Source organism: Oncorhynchus nerka, linkage group LG4 (assembly GCF_034236695.1).
Source record: "Oncorhynchus nerka isolate Pitt River linkage group LG4, Oner_Uvic_2.0, whole genome shotgun sequence".
Classification (NCBI taxonomy): Eukaryota; Metazoa; Chordata; class Actinopteri; order Salmoniformes; family Salmonidae; genus Oncorhynchus; species Oncorhynchus nerka.
Window position 1 is genome coordinate 49,335,381 of NC_088399.1, and position 16,961 is coordinate 49,352,341.

Sequence of the window (16,961 nt, forward strand, 5' to 3'; positions counted from 1 at the left end):
GAATATAACACAATAGATCTGGTTTAGACAATTAAAAAACATACGTTTTTTCATTTTTATTGTATCATCATCATCATCTTTAAAATGAACAAGACAAAACAAACATTCAGATAGGATGATGGGGACAATTTCAGTGAAAAACATAAGAGGGCAACAGTACTTGTGCAAAGTTTCAGAATGATAACTTCCAAAATGAGTGTGCAACATGACATTTATCATGAAGTCACCCAGGTGTCCCACACAAGTAGCCCAAATGTACCCAAAATGCCAAATTGGTGAAGTTATACATTTTGAATGGAATAACTATATATAAAATACCAAAATGGTATTCTAACACACCCCCCAAAAAAAATGGAGAAAAAACATAAATATATATATACATTTACAAAATAACACTTTCAATATTTGGATGACCCTCAGTCCTCTACACAATATTGTGCTGTTGGTGCCAGGTGCCATAGCAGTCTCTTTCTGCTGTAAAGCAGAGGGTCACCAAGCATGTGGTACAGGTGATGGTGGACTTCATTTTGCAAAGAACACAGCGACGCCTCCATGCTGTGCCCTTTTGGCCCTGAGGCACATCCATGCCTGCAGAAATACATTTGGGCAGAACATCACTTGTGGCAGGAGCTGGATGAACCAGCTTCAGTGGGGGATGGACACCTTGGCACTCGGGGCTCCCATTCGGAGTCAGTGTCACTGTGAAAGAAAATGTTCAGTTAGAATAGTTTCACATATGAGCCCTGTATCAACAGGTATAATAAACAGATATATATAGAGTACAGGGAACATAAGATTGAATATATTATAGACCTGCTAGATCTACTGTCTTTATTATATTACAACATACCAGCTGTATCTACTGTCTCCATTTCACTTTGGCCATTGTTGTGGGCCTGCCCTCCCCTCAACAGCCTCAAATAGGCTATTTCATGTGGGGGTGGGATGGGGTGGAGCGGCAGACACACGCATCTCGGCCATGCTCCCTCTAATCCACAATATGTATATATACACACACAAACATAGACTATGGGTCATAAACATACCCCCACCCACAATGTATAGTCAACGTGTACTTTACACATCTCATTACATTTTTATATATTGCTACTAAAAAATGTTTAAAAATCACAAATAATATTTTATATTATCAATTTCAAACAACGGCATTAGCATGAGAAGAACTTACCAGTCCAAAACGATGTCCTCTCCGTTCAAAAAATATTTCTCCATTTGGGAATCGCTAAATGAATCGTCCTCCAACAATCTCTCTCACTTTCCCGATCAATTTCTTCTAAAATATTGTGTACATCTGTATATCTAGACTTAGATTTAGCTTTCCCTGACTTAGTCGCCATACTGATTGATATATAAACAGCTGAATATGCACTTTACCAAAACAATGCTGTGCGTAACATCCTTCCGGTATGAATCTTCAATGGCGAATGACCCACTTTACGCCGGAGTTTACTACATGGGTTGGTCTTCCAACACATAAACATTACATATTGCCGTTTACCTCAGCTCCTTGGCTATCTACCCAGCTAGATTTCAAGACGATCAGTGGTCATTGGGTTAAAATACAGTCAATCAACAAAACAGCATTGGTGCACAATGATGTCATTACTTGTTGTCTTCAAATCGGTTTCTTTCAGTCAATACGTCCCGCGAAATGACCCATCAGGTTTGGTTGTGTTACAAACAAACCAGTTGATTGCAATGAAACCAAACATGACTGGAAAAGTCAAGTTTAGTGTGTGTATTTACATCGAATGTGTCTTCGAAAATGGAATGAGACGGAATTCACAACACAAGCGGTTCACAAAATGTTTCGTGTTAGGCTATAAAAATGGATTTGATCAAACAAAAGACCATTCATTGTGTAACAATGAGCATTGGGATTGCAAACAGAGGAAGATCGTCAAAGGTAAACGGTTTATTTTATTGCAATTTGTGATGTTACACCTGTGCTGGTTGAAATAGTTTTTTTTTAATGGGGCTTTGTTCTCCGATAATCACATCGTATTCTTTCGCAGTAAATCCTTTTTTAAATCTGACAACGCAGTTGGATTAGCAAGATTCTAGGCTTTCGACCCATTTGATACACTTGTATTTTCATGAATGTTTAATATGACTATTTATGTAGCGATCACCGTATGTTGTTGAATTTAATCCCGCTAACGGGTTCGGTGCGCAGAGAGGTTAAACAAGTCTCATCGGCAGCAAACTTTCAAAACAAACGTGATAACTTAACAACAGGATTCAACTGTTTTAAAATGAGACTGTAATAAATAGCATTATCCACTCACTGTTTTATGCTTTAAGATGACTGTAGATCATGGAGCTGATAACGTTATTGAAACTGCTTACATGTCTGATATAAATTAATTGCACCGCACCCCTTGCATGAAGAAACAGCTTCAAGTCCTGTTTTATATGCATTCCATATATTTAAATGTGAATTTGTGGAGATGTAGCTACTAGCCAAGATGAAGATGGAAATTCAGGGGATGTTAGAGGAAGGGAGGCGTCTGTGAGCTCAATCTTTTGATTCTGGGGCATTTTTGGGGCATGGAGATGAATAAATGTTAGTGTAATGAGGTAGGTTAGCCTTGAATAACCTATTTCAGACTTAAATATGCCACTGACAGATGCTGTGCATGGTGCACCATCCCCATTTCCTTCTACCTAAACCCACACCACACCACAGATGGGCCCCAGGGTCATATTCACTAGGGCACATCATAGCAAAATATTTTGCTATATTTGTCTATTAAAAATGAAAATGTCTTATTGGACATGTTCAGGAAAGGTAGTCCCTCTCGGTTTCACTACATTTTCTTCCGCTTGGTGCCTAATGAATGACCCAGAACACACCGGAACAGATGTTGGTGACCAGGGGAACGTGATTAGAGCAGTGTCTGTGACTGAATTAGAATAAGTTAATTGAATTGGTTAATCTTATCTAATTTACAATAATCACATCACTGCAGCTGGTGTGTTCCAGTGCATGCTAATTAATGCAAATGAGAGGTTGGGGATAGAGCAGTGGCTGACAGTGACAGGGCGGTATCGCTATGGACAACCAGACAAAGACAGAGGAGTTCCTCTTAGAAAGATAGCCTGAGCAACAACCTACTACTTATTAACCTTTTGTAATACTTTATAGCCTACAGGTATAATGCAGTATAATGCAGTTATAATAAAAAAAATGTACTGAAGAATATTCTTTTGTTATACAGAAAAATCTAATCATGGTGTGCACATGAAGGAATATGCTAGCCTTAGTTATCCAGCAACCGTATCTATTAAAGCAGGTAGTGTATGTGTGTAGTACGGCCAGTTAATGGGTTATGTCTATCAGTTTTTCATGGCACCTGCACAAAGCCCCACTAGATCTATTTATATCTGTTCAAATGCACCTCAAGGATTTTAAAAACATGGGATCAGAGCTTGTTCTGTATGAGAATTATGAGAGAGTTTATGTCTCTCTTCCCTTCAGCACTGCTCAGTCCCACAGTGAATGGAACTAATTAATAATAGATAGATAATAAATAAATGAAAATGTTCTGTCATCATGGGTGTGGCTGCCCGGACCATGCACCACTTCAATAGGAAGTTAAGTTAGGACAGTTTGATTGATAGGTCTGACTGAGAGGCCCATACTCTGTTCCAATAGGCCACTACTGAGAGGCCCAGGCTCTGAATCTCACTGTTATTTACCCCCATCCCAAGATTATAACTGGAGGGGGAAAAAACTGTATGCCTAAATTGTTTAACCTGTTACAAAGGTGAAGCCTATATGGTAAATCATGGCTGGCATTGTTTATAATCTGCCACAATAGAAATGTGCCAGCTATAGGAGGAGATAGCCTTGTCCTACTATCTTAATGTCAACATGATGGAAGTTAAAGGTAAATATTAATTATTTAATAAAAAAAAAAATGGTGACTGTGTGACTAAGATGACTGACTAAAACTAGCCTAAAATTGTCCAGGGTTTTAGTTAACTGATAATAACTCAAACTAAAAAGGATGAAATTAAAAACATGTAAATGTGACTAAGACTAAAAATGTATTTTAGTCAAAATACCAAATCTAAAATAGTTACCAAAATTAACATTGTTATGGCCCCAGGCAGTCCCATATAAATTACAGAGATGTCTATTTTAATTGATAGGTTTTGATTATAGGTGTGCTGAGGTTGGGATTTATTGTCATAAATCTTTCCCAGGAGGCAGCGCTGCAGTGTGGTCACTAGCTGGCACAGCCATAAAGTCATAAAATATGATGTTAAACCTAACCCTGAATTAAAGAGTGACTGCCCCTTAAAAACAACTAATCCCTTTGAAAATGACCTATATGGCATCAACACGAGTCAGAAACATTTACTTTAGTGTCAAAATGTACTACAGAGTGTAAATAGGATAATTTTGGTCTAAAATGGAATTTAGAACCTGTGTCACACGTAAATAACGGTTGCGTTTGGATTAGTTATGTCAAAAAATCATGCCCCCTTTTGCCAAGCTCTACGTTCAAATTCCCTTTCCGCTTCCCTTCATTGAATGGGGCTCATTCTTTTCATTGCACAAAACCAACACGTTCAAAAGATCACAGCCAGTTGAGACTGAAAAGCCCTATACGGATCAACCATGCAATGCATGCTTCCAGCAAGATGCACAGCCAAAATCTATGGTTTGGATGCCCTGCCTATTCCGCATGACCGTATCATGCGGAATAGGTGGTTGGAGTTCGTTGGTCCCCAGTGGTGGTGAGTATACCGGTAGCTAGACCAAATATGCATATGTTTATGTATATTTTGATAATTATTATCACTATCATCTAGATTAGAATGCACGATGTTCCAAATGCCTGCATCTCAAGAATCAAGTTTTTATTTTTTTCTGTTTTTATGAGTGTTTGTCTTTTTGGTTTCGTCTCCTTTGCTCCTTCTGTGCTGTGTACACTGCACACCTTCCCATTCCACACAGACACCAAGCGCCTCCCGTGCCACTCACAACAAAGATCAAATATAATCTTCATCTCTGACAAGCAGTTTCAACTCGCTATTTCCATTTTAGGTTTAGTACAACATAATCGGTCATATGGACACCAAAAAACATTGAGACATTATTTGACTGTAATAGAGGAGAACGTAACCTTTGCAATGATTCCCTTTTTATGTCTTAACTCCAAAAAGTTTGAACCGAGCAGACCCTACTAAAACGGGAGTATGAATTAATTTTCAGTTTCTATCGTGCGCAGCATTGCAGTACCACTAGCAGAATTTTAGCCAAACTGTCTAGTCTGTGTTTTATAAATGTGCAATGAGCATAAAAAAGTTGCATTTGCATTTATATAAGGAATTGGCAACTCGTTCTCATTCTGAGAAGTAAGCATCCGGCCGTGATCCCATCTGACCGTGATTGGGAGTCCCATAGGGCGGCGCACAACCGGCCCAGCGTCGTCGGAGTTTGTCCGGGGTAGGCCGTCATTGTAAATAAGAATATGTCCTTAATTAACTGACTTGCCTAGTTAAATAAAGAAAATATAATAATCATCTTATCCAGGTAGGCCACTTGATTTCAACAAAGTGAACAGGCTATTGTAGCGACATTAAAACACCTTGGTGTAACAGCTAAAGTGTTAGCTTGAGAGCCATTGGACCCGGGTTCGAGTCCCGGTTGGGGCTACACCTCCCGAATTCGCTACATACACTATGTTGTTCAAACAGTTGGAGACAGACAGAATGGTGTATTCATAGCAGTTGAACTGTTCTGTTCTGCAAGCAAATAGATCCAAATGGGCTAGGCTTAAAATATAAAGACTAGCTGGCTATTCACTAGCAGTTATGCTTGAGAGATTGCTTATGAAACCTTTGTTAATTTTCTATATTGCCTGCGACCAGAAGTTGGTCATTTAGTGAATGTGCATGGTTATTTTTAAATTTGTAACAAAAATGGCATTTTCATAGACTTGAAAGACCGATCATTAAAGCAGGTTAAACTGTTTTGATTATTAGTGGGTCTTATGCTTGAAGGCTTATATTTAGCCTAGGTATAATTTTACAGGCTCTGAATTAATTAGATTATTCCCGACTGTTTGAAATGCAGTGTATTGACTTTTAATTGTGCAACAACGCTTATTTGGAGAATACAAAAAAAATCAAGATACAATATATATTGTGAATCGCCCATAAATTTGGGGGAAAATGGAGATGATTTCTCGTCCACATCGCCCGGCCCTACTATCATTGCTAGCATAGCTGACATTAGCTAGCTAGCTACCTAGCTATATACTTAACTAGCTAGCTACCTAGCTAGCTGGCTAATGATAGCGTACATCAATACAACTCGGATTTGGCTTGGAAACACGATAACATTGAAAAAGGAGACACATAATTAGTAGGAAAACCTTTGATCATGATGTCGCCAGATTGAATGTAGATGCAGTATAACTTTAGCCAGCTAACTAAGTCTGAGGGGGACCACCGTATTTTAGCTAGCTAAGATTAGCATGGTTAGCTTGTATGATTATCTTTGATAGTAACAGTAATGGCAACAATGCAATCTCTCTAAAGTAAATTTGACGACATCTAATATGGCAGTTGTTTCCTACTAATTATTTTCCTACTTTAGCAATGTCATCATATTTTTATGCCACTAAATAAGTGTAATTTAGACAAAACAGTCACATTAGCCTCCGAGGTGCAACCCATGTCTAGGGCACACATATATATTGGATGCAGCTATAGTGGTACAAGCTAACTCGTGTCTGACGACAATCGTGTACTAACTAGCAGCAACAAACTCAAACCAACCCAGTACTAAAGCAAAACATATCACAGTTGGTTGCGTAGTGTAACGGCACCACCGGTCTGAATTACAATCCAATCTGGAGCCAGTCAGACTACGTCTGTAAAGCATATAATTAGCTTCCAAACAAGATTACGTTATTTCTCGAGCTATGTTTATAATTAAAGGATAATGACAACCGTTTACCCTGTTTTTCTGTTAGACAAAGTACACCGTTGGGTGCCTGATTGATCCCCTGGCCATGAATGGAGGCCGGGACCTACCAGAAGGAGTAAAGATGAGTATCCTAACATGTCCAGTAATGTGATTTCAATGGTTTAGCGACCTCCAAAAATAATTTCATTCACTGTTATCTTGCTATTTTCACAGCTTGTCAGGCAAGACCTCAGACTAAAAGTGTGCCATGTAACACCTCCGTTGGTGCCAGAGTCTCCCACGACTCTTAGGAAAAGGACACGCCATCATGAGGCCTCTGATAGTGACCTGAGTTAATTCACCGATGACACAGACTATTTCATCAACAGCGACAGGTAATGTGTGTTATATGAAATGTTAAAAGTTGTATTGAAAAATACCTGACTTGATTAAATAGTAGGATAATTCCCCAGCTAAGCAGATGCAAGTAGTAGAGTAATTTTGATTGTGAAGTGCATTAGAACAAAATGCAATTTACCACTTGGCTGTCTATTATATCAACATGTCAGAGCCCCTCTCATTCAACACCACCTCATAAGTTTGCCTGCTGCAGTTGTTCAAGAGATTTCCAGTTTGCAGTTGAACATGCAGCGTAGAGAATACCAGCAAGGGGGCACTGATCAGCATCATGCAGACATGTCTTCGCTGTGAGCATTCCTACGAATGGAACAGTCAGCCACATGTTGGCAAGTATCCGGACATTAACCTTCACAAATACAGAAGGTAACCCACTTCATTACTTTGATAACCCAATTGTGAAACGTATTTTATGTAAACTGATATTATTTTCTGCTTCTTTTCTACTTCTTAGATGACAATAATGTCCAGGGCATAACCTAGCCTGGTGGAACAAGCTTATTGCTTGTTTACCATTATGTTTCACTTCTCATTTTATGATATTTATTGAATTTGATTTACTTTACCTTTATTTAACTAGGCAAGTCAGTTAAGAACAAATTCTTATTTTCAATGACTGCCTAGGAACAGTGGGTTAACTGCCTTGTTCAGGGGCAGAACAACAGATTTTTACCTTGTCAGCTCGGGGATTTGATCTTGCAATCTTTCGGTTACTAGTCCAAAGCTCTAACCACTAGGCTACCTGCCGCCCATATCTGAAGTGAAACAGAAAGGTGAACACAACGATCAGGTTGGTTCCACCAGGCTAATCATAACCACCATTGATAATGGTGTGTGTGTGTGTGTGAGTGAGAGACACGACCAGTATCTATGATGAGGGGCCAAGAGCTGATCTATGCTGCTATTGGGGCTCTGGCAAAGTGCTCACCAAAGTATTCATACCCCTTGACTTATTCCACATTTGTTGTGTTACAGCCTGAATTCTAAATGGATTAAAGATATGTTTTTCTCACCTGTCTACATGCAATACCCCATAATGACAAAGTGAAAACATGTTTAGAATTTCTTTGGAAATGTATTGGAAATAAAATACAGAAATATATAATTTGACAAAAGTATTCACATCCCTGAGTCAATACTTTGTAGAAGCACCTTTGGTAGATATTACACCTGTGAGTCTTTATGGGTAAGTCTCTAAGAGCTTTCCACACCTGGATTGTGCAACATTTGCATATTACTATTTTACCATTTTTTTTCAAGCGCTGTCAAATTGGAGTAGTACACAGTGTTGTATGAGATCTTCAGTTTCTTGGTAATTTCTCATATGGGATAGCCTTCATTTCTCAGAACATGAATAGACTGATGAGTTTCAGAAGAAAGTTATTTGTTTCTGGCCATTTTGAGCCTGTAATGGAACCCATAAATGCTGAAAAATACAGTCAATAACACAATAGAAAAATCTATGTACAGTATGTGCAAATGTAGAAGAGCAGGGAGATAAGGCAATAAATAGGACATAGAGACCGAAATAATAACAATTTTGCATTAACACTGGAGTGATAAATGTGAAGATGATGATGTGCAAGTAGAGATACTGGGGTGCAAAAGAGCAAGAAGATAAATGGCAATATGGGGAGGAGGTAGTTGGGTGTGCTATTTACAGATTGGCTGTGTACAGGTACAGTCATCGATAAGCTGCTCTGACAGCTGATGCTTAAAATTAGAGAGTGAGATAAGACTCCAGCTTCAGTGATTTTTGCAATTAGTTTCAGTCATTGGCAGCAGAGAACTGGAAGGAAAGGCGGCCAAAGGAAGTGGCTTTGGGGATGACCAGTGCAATATACCTGCTGGAGTGCGTGCTATGGGTGGATGTTGCTATGGTGACCAGTGAGCAGAGATAAGGTGGGGCTTTACATAGCAAAGATTTATAGATGACCTGGAGCCAGTGGGTTTGGCGACGGATATATAGTGAGGGCCAGCCAGCGAGATCATACAGGTCGCAGTGGTGGGTAGTATATGGGGCTTTGGTGACAAAACGGATGACACTGTGATAGAATACATCCAGTTTGCTGAGTAGAGTGTTGAAGGCTATTTTGTAAATTACATTGCCGAAGTCAAGGAACGGTAGGATAGTCAGTTCTACGAGGGTATGTTTGGCAGCATGATTGAAAGAGTGAAAATATATACAGTGGGGAGAACAAGTATTTGATACACTGCTGATTTTGCAGGTTTTCCTACTTACAAAGCATGTAGAGGTCTGTAATTTTTATCATAGGTATACTTCAACTGTGAGAGACGGAATCTAAAACAAAAATCCAGAAAATCACATTGTATGATTTTTAAGTAATTAATTAGCATTTTATTGCATGACAAGTATTTGATACATCAGAAAAGCAGAACTTTATATTTGGTACAGAAACCTTTGTTTGCAATTACAGTGATCATACGTTTCCTGTAGGAAACACTGCCGATTTTGCAGGTTATCAAATATTTGTTCTCCCCACTGTGTGTATATATATATATATATATATATTTTTTACTCTGCCTATTTCTACAGATGGACTGGACATTTATACCAGTTGGCAGCCTCAAGTGTATGATGGGACACCATAATTGGGTAGGTTTTATCTGACCCGTTCAAACTTCAACATAATACAGATGTAGGATCTTTATTTGATAACTCTTGTTGCTGATAATTTTATTAGAGGTTTAAAAAAGCTTTTAAAGTTTGTAATTTCTACTTTAAAATGTCAGACTTGATTTGCCCTAATGAAAAATGTATTAACCCTTACAACAAATGTCCATTAATTATAATCAACGTAATAATTCAAATGTCCTATTGCAGCAGGATTATTCTCCTGCTGTAGCAAACTAGCTCAAATTAAGATCCTACATCTGTACCCGCTTGTGTGTCAGATATGACCTATTCTAACTGCCATTGGTATTAGAACAGTGACTGTATTCACAGAAACATGCATGGAGCCAGCAAATGGAGACCTGTAGACGGGCTTGATACTGATGTCTCTGAATGGAGAGAGACCTGGCGCTCGGCATAAACATTTTACTAGACAACTTTTACTTGTATTGTCTTGATAAAGTATTGAATTGAAAGGCATCAGTCAATATGGGGAGGGAACTCGTGTTGTATACGGGACATCATACAGGAAGGTATGACCACTCTGACATGTTTGCCAAGGTAGCCCCATTACCACCAGACAAAATGCCGATAGGCACAGTGTCTGTATCGTCTGGGAATGAAAGGTGCACGTTGTTATATTAGCAGAACACACTTCTATGGCATTATGTAAAAGGTTGTTTAAACTACATGGACCTGTTACTCCATTTGAATGTTATCAGAACACTTAGTTTAGAACAGGGATCATCAACTAGATTCAGCAGCGGGCATATGTTTTTATTGAGTGGATGGTTGGGGGGGTTGGAAGATAATTACAAAAAATGTTTAGATTGCAAATTGACCGAAAGAAGCCCAAACAGATATAATATTTGACTAAAACATAGTAATTTCTCTATATGAAATACTTGGGAATATATTTCCAAAATTAAAAACACTTGGAGATGATTTCCTGGTGTTTTTACAGTCTTTCATATTTGGGGAACCCTGGTTTTGAAATATCTACATACATTCTATATTACTCTGTAGGCTACTGACCCATTCAAACCACACACTCAAGCCAACTCACGTTTGGCTTCTGTCATGGCTGCCAGAATGTCTTGAGGAGCAAGCCAAAAAAATTGGGCCAAATCAGCAGGGGCAGTTCCCCATTAACCCTAACCTTAACCACACTGCTAACCCAAAATCCTAACCATAACCTTAAATATGTTTGTTTTCATTAATTTTTATGATCTAGAGTAGACAATTCTGACTTTGCAGCTGGCCCATCTAGCGGGAAATCTGCCTCTAGGGCAAGATTCATGACAATAAACGTCAACCTGCTACAGTATCTATGTTGGTATGTCCCTTACGACTCCAGAGGGTAGGAATGATGTGAATGTGCATGCTGATGCAAACACGCCCTTGGGCCAAATATTACCCAAGCACAGGGAGGATAACCTGCCATAAACAAAAGCTGTATACATTGATAAAATGCATTTTCTATAAAACAGACCGTAAAAGTTCTGTATCTGTCCAATAAGATTATTTTCTACTGAATTATTAATGAACTTATCTCCCCAAAAACAAGGTTGGCAAAAATTCTAAATCAGATCCCCCGGTCAAACATAGTTGAACATCAACTCAGCGTTACAGAGATTTATCATCTCTAATTATCTCAACAGGATACTGGTTGTCAGACAAACTCGATCTGTTGTAGATAAACTGGAAAAACACAACACTAAGAAAAACAAGGTGGAAGGTGGAAAACGAGAGAGAGAAAGAGAGCGACGGGGTAGATAGAGGGGTGAGGCATAGAGAAAGAGAGAGAGGAGGGGAAAGAGGCGTAGTGATGGAGAGAAAGAAGAGGAAAACAAACTGAGCTATGTGGGTTAAAGGTAGACTCAGTGATATGATGTAGATGCAGAAATTAAACAGCATAGTGGGTCAATTTCCACAACAACTAAGAGTGTTGAAGTGCGAGGCTCAACCTATCTGCTGTTTATGTGCCCTGGCTACCATGCTGTGAACAGCGTGAAGCGCACACGTGTGCGGATACTGTGTGTGACTATGTGAGAGGGTCTTGTATCTTTCATGTTTTAAGCAGGGACATTAGCAGTAAAACAATGCATCTCTCTTTTTCAAACAAGAATCCTCTCTTGTACTGGGTGTGTGCTTATAGTGCATGCATGTCAGGTCATACATTAGATAAGTCAAACAGAGGCAGTGATGCTGGTGTTCCAACATTTTCAGTCTCCTTTTACTGTTTTTCTTTCACTTAAACATAGCTTTTGAGTCTTGACACATGTACAGAGACATGCTTTCATCCTGCGCAGGTCTGACGATAAATCAGGGCTTGGCCGACAGCCCCCAGAAGGCATTGCACAGGATACCGCCCATCTATGTGAGCGAGAGAGCGGGGGGACGTTGGGAGATTATGTCTGTGTCCGAAACGGCACACTATAGTGCACTACTTTTGACCAGAGCCCTATAGGCCCTGGTCAAAAGCAGCACACTACATAGGGAATAGGGTGCCTTTTGGGGACGCACACAGCCTATCATTGTGCTATTTTATGGCTCTGTACTCTGAGTGTGTGGAGCCCTGGGGCCCTGAATGAGTATTTACTACTCCTTTCCACCCCTACTCTACCCTGTCATGGCCTGGCCTGGACCTGCGTGCGACGCACTGTGATGGCACCTTCTGCCAATATTCACAGAACTGTTGTTGTCTCGTCTTTTAAAGCATACTAACGCATACTATTTTCACTTTGACTGGGGCAAGCTGAAGCTACCCTTTTCAGATATCAATCCCAGACATCTGCCTCAGAGGGAAATACCCTTTCTAATCTCACCAGCCACTCCGATTAGTGTATATGAAGGAAGGTAAATCTCTCCGGTGCACTATTCATAATGTAATGTCAAAAGCATGCCAAATGCATAAAGCCTTCCCTGGTCTACAGTGAGAGTATACTGTACATCTGTATAAATATGTTTATTTAAATCATTGGTGACTGACCGTCTGGTGGCTGCGGTCACAGTAGCGCAGCCCGAAGTAGTCTGTCTCTGCCAGGTTCACATGGTTGAACACAAAGTCCAGCACCACCGACCCCTTAGTGGACTTCTGTGTAACACAAGAGGTTAGGAATTAGTGTCTCAGTCACATTCAAATGTGTTGCCAAGCAATGCCATTCTCAAGTAGATGTCAGTGTTTTTAATTGACAGAATATAAGATGGGTGACAGTCATATTATACTGTAGCTATTAATGCATTCTGAAGTAACATGTGAAGTATTCTGAAATACCATGGTGGACTTCTGTATGGACAGTCATTTTTTGAAGAATAAATAGTTTCAACAATATGGCATACAGCAGTGGTCACCAACCGGTCGACCATGTTCGACTGGTCCATCTCCAAGGCATTCCTAGTTGGTCACCAAACATTTCTGTAAAAAACCCAACCATAAAGCCACGCGTTCCTATTTTTTGTTTTTTGTTTCGCACTGTTGGGGGTAGGTGCACTTGATTCCGCAGCCCTAGCGCCGGGAAGGCAAAATGTTCCCATATATAACCATTTAATGTGTCTGAAGGTCGAACTCCCAGAGAGAAAATCAAGTGCACCTAGAGGCCTACCTTTGGCCAATCGGATAGCTCAGAACACCGTGTCTGCACAGTTTGCTCGCGCTATAGACTGTAAAAAATCATTTTTGAACCATGACTATAGAGAGACTCAACAAATACAGCAAAAGTCTGCCGTTTTTATGTTTATGTTTTAAGTTGTTATTCAGCACTGTCAACACTTTTGTTCAACACCATCATAAGCCACAAAATGCGGGTTCTCCCAGCTTCCACAAGCGACAACCAGCGCTGCAGCTGCAATGAAGGAGTTTAAGCAAAGTGTTCAGATCAGCTTGAGTTGTAATTATTAGCGGCTTCTGTCTTTTTTTAATATCAAGGGATATTTCACTTTCTCTGGTCATAGGAGAAACATGAATTGGTGCATGAGGCTACTAGCTGGAAGACTCTGTCCCCTTTTCTCAGCGGGGGGAAGGAGGGTGGAGTAATGACAAGTCGGGTGAGAGGCAGCCATCAGTCCAGTAAAAAACATTTTTTTTAAATAAGCAAATTATCATGCTTACTTAGCTGTGCCTCACAAGTAATACAACAAATTATTACCAGTGTGATCATAAACCTACATTTAAAAAATATAATTTCAAAATGGTCTGAGAAGAACAACATTGGCAGGGCAATTCAAGCAGAGCCAATATGCAGTGATAATGTATTGGGCCTATAGCCTGCTGCACAAACCTCATTGCTACAGAACTGTTTTTAATTGGTTAATGTTGCATAGGCTTAGGTTTTTAAAGTCCTGTTTAAAAAAGATCTGAGCGGTAGATCTCGGCTTGCATTTTTTGACTCAAAGTGATCTTGACTCAGACCACTGGCATACAGCATAGCACATATTTTATTCGCTTCAGGATGAGGACATATAGTCTCTCTTTTAGCTTGCTGTGTCTGGATTTAGAAATAACATGAAGAGACTCTATAAGAGAGCAGACCTATGTCTCCAGGGAAATATGAAGAGATAAATTATTACTTTGCTATGCAGTGAAAACAGCCTTGCACTGCAATTTACGCACCTCACCCCTCTTATTAGCATTTCTCAGAGGCTTGCAAAAGTAATCTGCTAAAAGAAACAAACTTAGGACTCTTGATTTTAGTATGAACCAGACAAACCCTTGTCACAGTAGCATTTCCACAACACCTATCCCACTGTTACAAGATAATTGCCATAAATCTATATCTCCTTCGTAGGATGAAGAAAAATCCTTGACCGCATCTTTAGCTCAGTCAGCACTTTTTGCTTTCCCTTGTAGATACAGCATCAATCCAAAATGTATCCACTGAGGATATAGTGTAAGTATATATTGCGATAGATAACCAATCATTTAATCAAACAAACCAATCCCAACTGGCCAAGCCTCAGCGAGGAGCAAACCCAACCAAGCCCTCCTCTCTCACCTGCGTTCAGCTACATTTACATTTGGGGCTCCCGAGTGGCACAGCGGTCTAAGGCAATGCATCTCAGTGCAAGAGGCGTCACGACAGTACCTGGTTTGAATCCAGGCTGCTTCACATCCGGCCGTGATTGGGAGTCCCATAGGGCGGCACACAATTGGTCCAGGTTTGGCCGGGGTAGGCCGTCATAGTAAATAAGAATTTGTTCTTAACTGACTTGCCTAGTTAAATAAAAAATACAACTTTTTTTTTACCTTGAGGGCAATTTGAATACATCCCAAGAGAGGAAATGGATTTCTACTATGGAGGCATCGATGCATAGCCTATGCCAGTAATGAAAGATGGAGGTTTACTCACAGTAAACATCATCTCAAGGTGACTCAGAGGCTGAAACACATGACAAACACACTAACATTCCAACCAAACCAAGGGTTTCCTACCCTCCTCTTTTTCTGTTTTCAAAGTCAACACACACATGCATGTATGTACACACACACACACTCAGTTCCCTGGGGTATGATTGAGAGATCATTTTGGGTGGATCATTCACAGACCAGCGGTGTGTTTGCTATGGGTTTGTGTGCGATTTGTTCTTTAGCAGGACACCAACATCCATCTTGGCTGGAGGACATCACTCTCTCTTTACCTAATTCTCTCTGTTTGCTCTTGACACAGAGAGGAGGAAACGGTGTGTGTGTGTGTGAGTGAGTGTGCATCAGAGTGTGTGTGTTTCTCTCTGAGATACAGTGGAGAGGACTGCTCTTCTTAACCACAAAGCACATTTTTGATGAATCACGTGGTGTACACTGACAAACAGTCAGTATGATTTACGCCCCCAAAGGCATGAGCACACAGACCATGCTCGGCTGGTTAGAGACCAAACGTGACTGCCTAGAGCAGACTATGCCATTTTCAGCAGTAGGTTTACAATCAGCAGTGTGGGAAAACCTAGTGAATCTATATGGGTTTTTAGAAGTCACGGCTTACACTCCTATTAAGAATTCAAGAAGTTAAGAGCAGGTTGAGAGCTTCAAGTTCCTTGGTGCCCACATCACCAACAAACTAACATGGTCCAAGCACACCATGACAGTCATGAAACGGTCACAACAAAACCTATTCCCCCTCAGGAGAATGAAAAGATTTGGCATGGGTCCTGAGATCCTCAAAAGGTTCTACAGCTGCACCATCGAGAGCATTCTGATTGGTTGCATCACTGCCCGGTATGGCAACTATTCGGCCTCTGACCGTAAGGCACTACAGAGGGTAGTGCGAACGGCCCACTACATCACTATGGCCAAGCTTCCTGCCATCCAGGACCTCTATACCAGGCGGTGTCAGAGGAAGGCCCTAAAAATTGTCAGACTCCAGCTACCCTAGTCATAGACTGTTCTCCCTGCTACCACACGGCAAGCTGTACCAGAGCGCCAAGTTTAGGTCCAAGAGGCTTCTAAACAGCTTCTACCCCCAAGCCATAAGACTCCTGAACATCTAGTCAAATGGCTACCCAGACAATTCGCATTGCCCCCACACCATTACCACTCTCTGTTGTCATCTATGCAGTCACTTTAATTAACTCTACCTACACACTACCTCAACTACCCCCCTGTATATATTGTTATTTTTTTTACTGCTGCTCTTTAAAAATACTTGTTACTTTTATCTCTTATTCTTATCCATATTTTTTGAAACTGCACTGTCGGTTAGGGGCTCGTAAGTAAGCATTTCACTGTACTGAATACTGTTGTATTTGGCGCATGTGACTAATAAAATTTGATTTGAAGTCCAAGAAGACCACATAGTATGTGATGACTAGGTCCAAGTTCATTCCCAATGCATCTAAAGTAGAGCACTTCCTCATGTTAACAGTTAATTACTTCCTCTGTGATTCAAGACTCATCTGCATGTTTTCATTATCTACTCAATCTGCAGGTGCACTCCCAGTGAATCACAAGTGGGCTGCCTGTGTCTG

The 16,961-nt window shown here is 40.2% G+C and overlaps 1 protein-coding gene across 3 annotated transcripts in view; it reads right to left on the bottom strand.

Annotated features, from left to right (window-relative positions):
- Nucleotides 1–16,961, bottom strand: part of LOC115126979 (band 4.1-like protein 4) — an 88,775-nt gene that overhangs the window by 37,751 nt on the left and 34,063 nt on the right. For all 3 annotated transcript variants that reach the window (XM_029656640.2, XM_065017634.1, XM_029656634.2), the window contains one exon: nucleotides 12,994–13,098. In XM_029656640.2, the coding sequence (XP_029512500.1) occupies nucleotides 12,994–13,098 (105 nt within the window). The remainder of the gene's footprint in view (nucleotides 1–12,993; nucleotides 13,099–16,961) is intronic.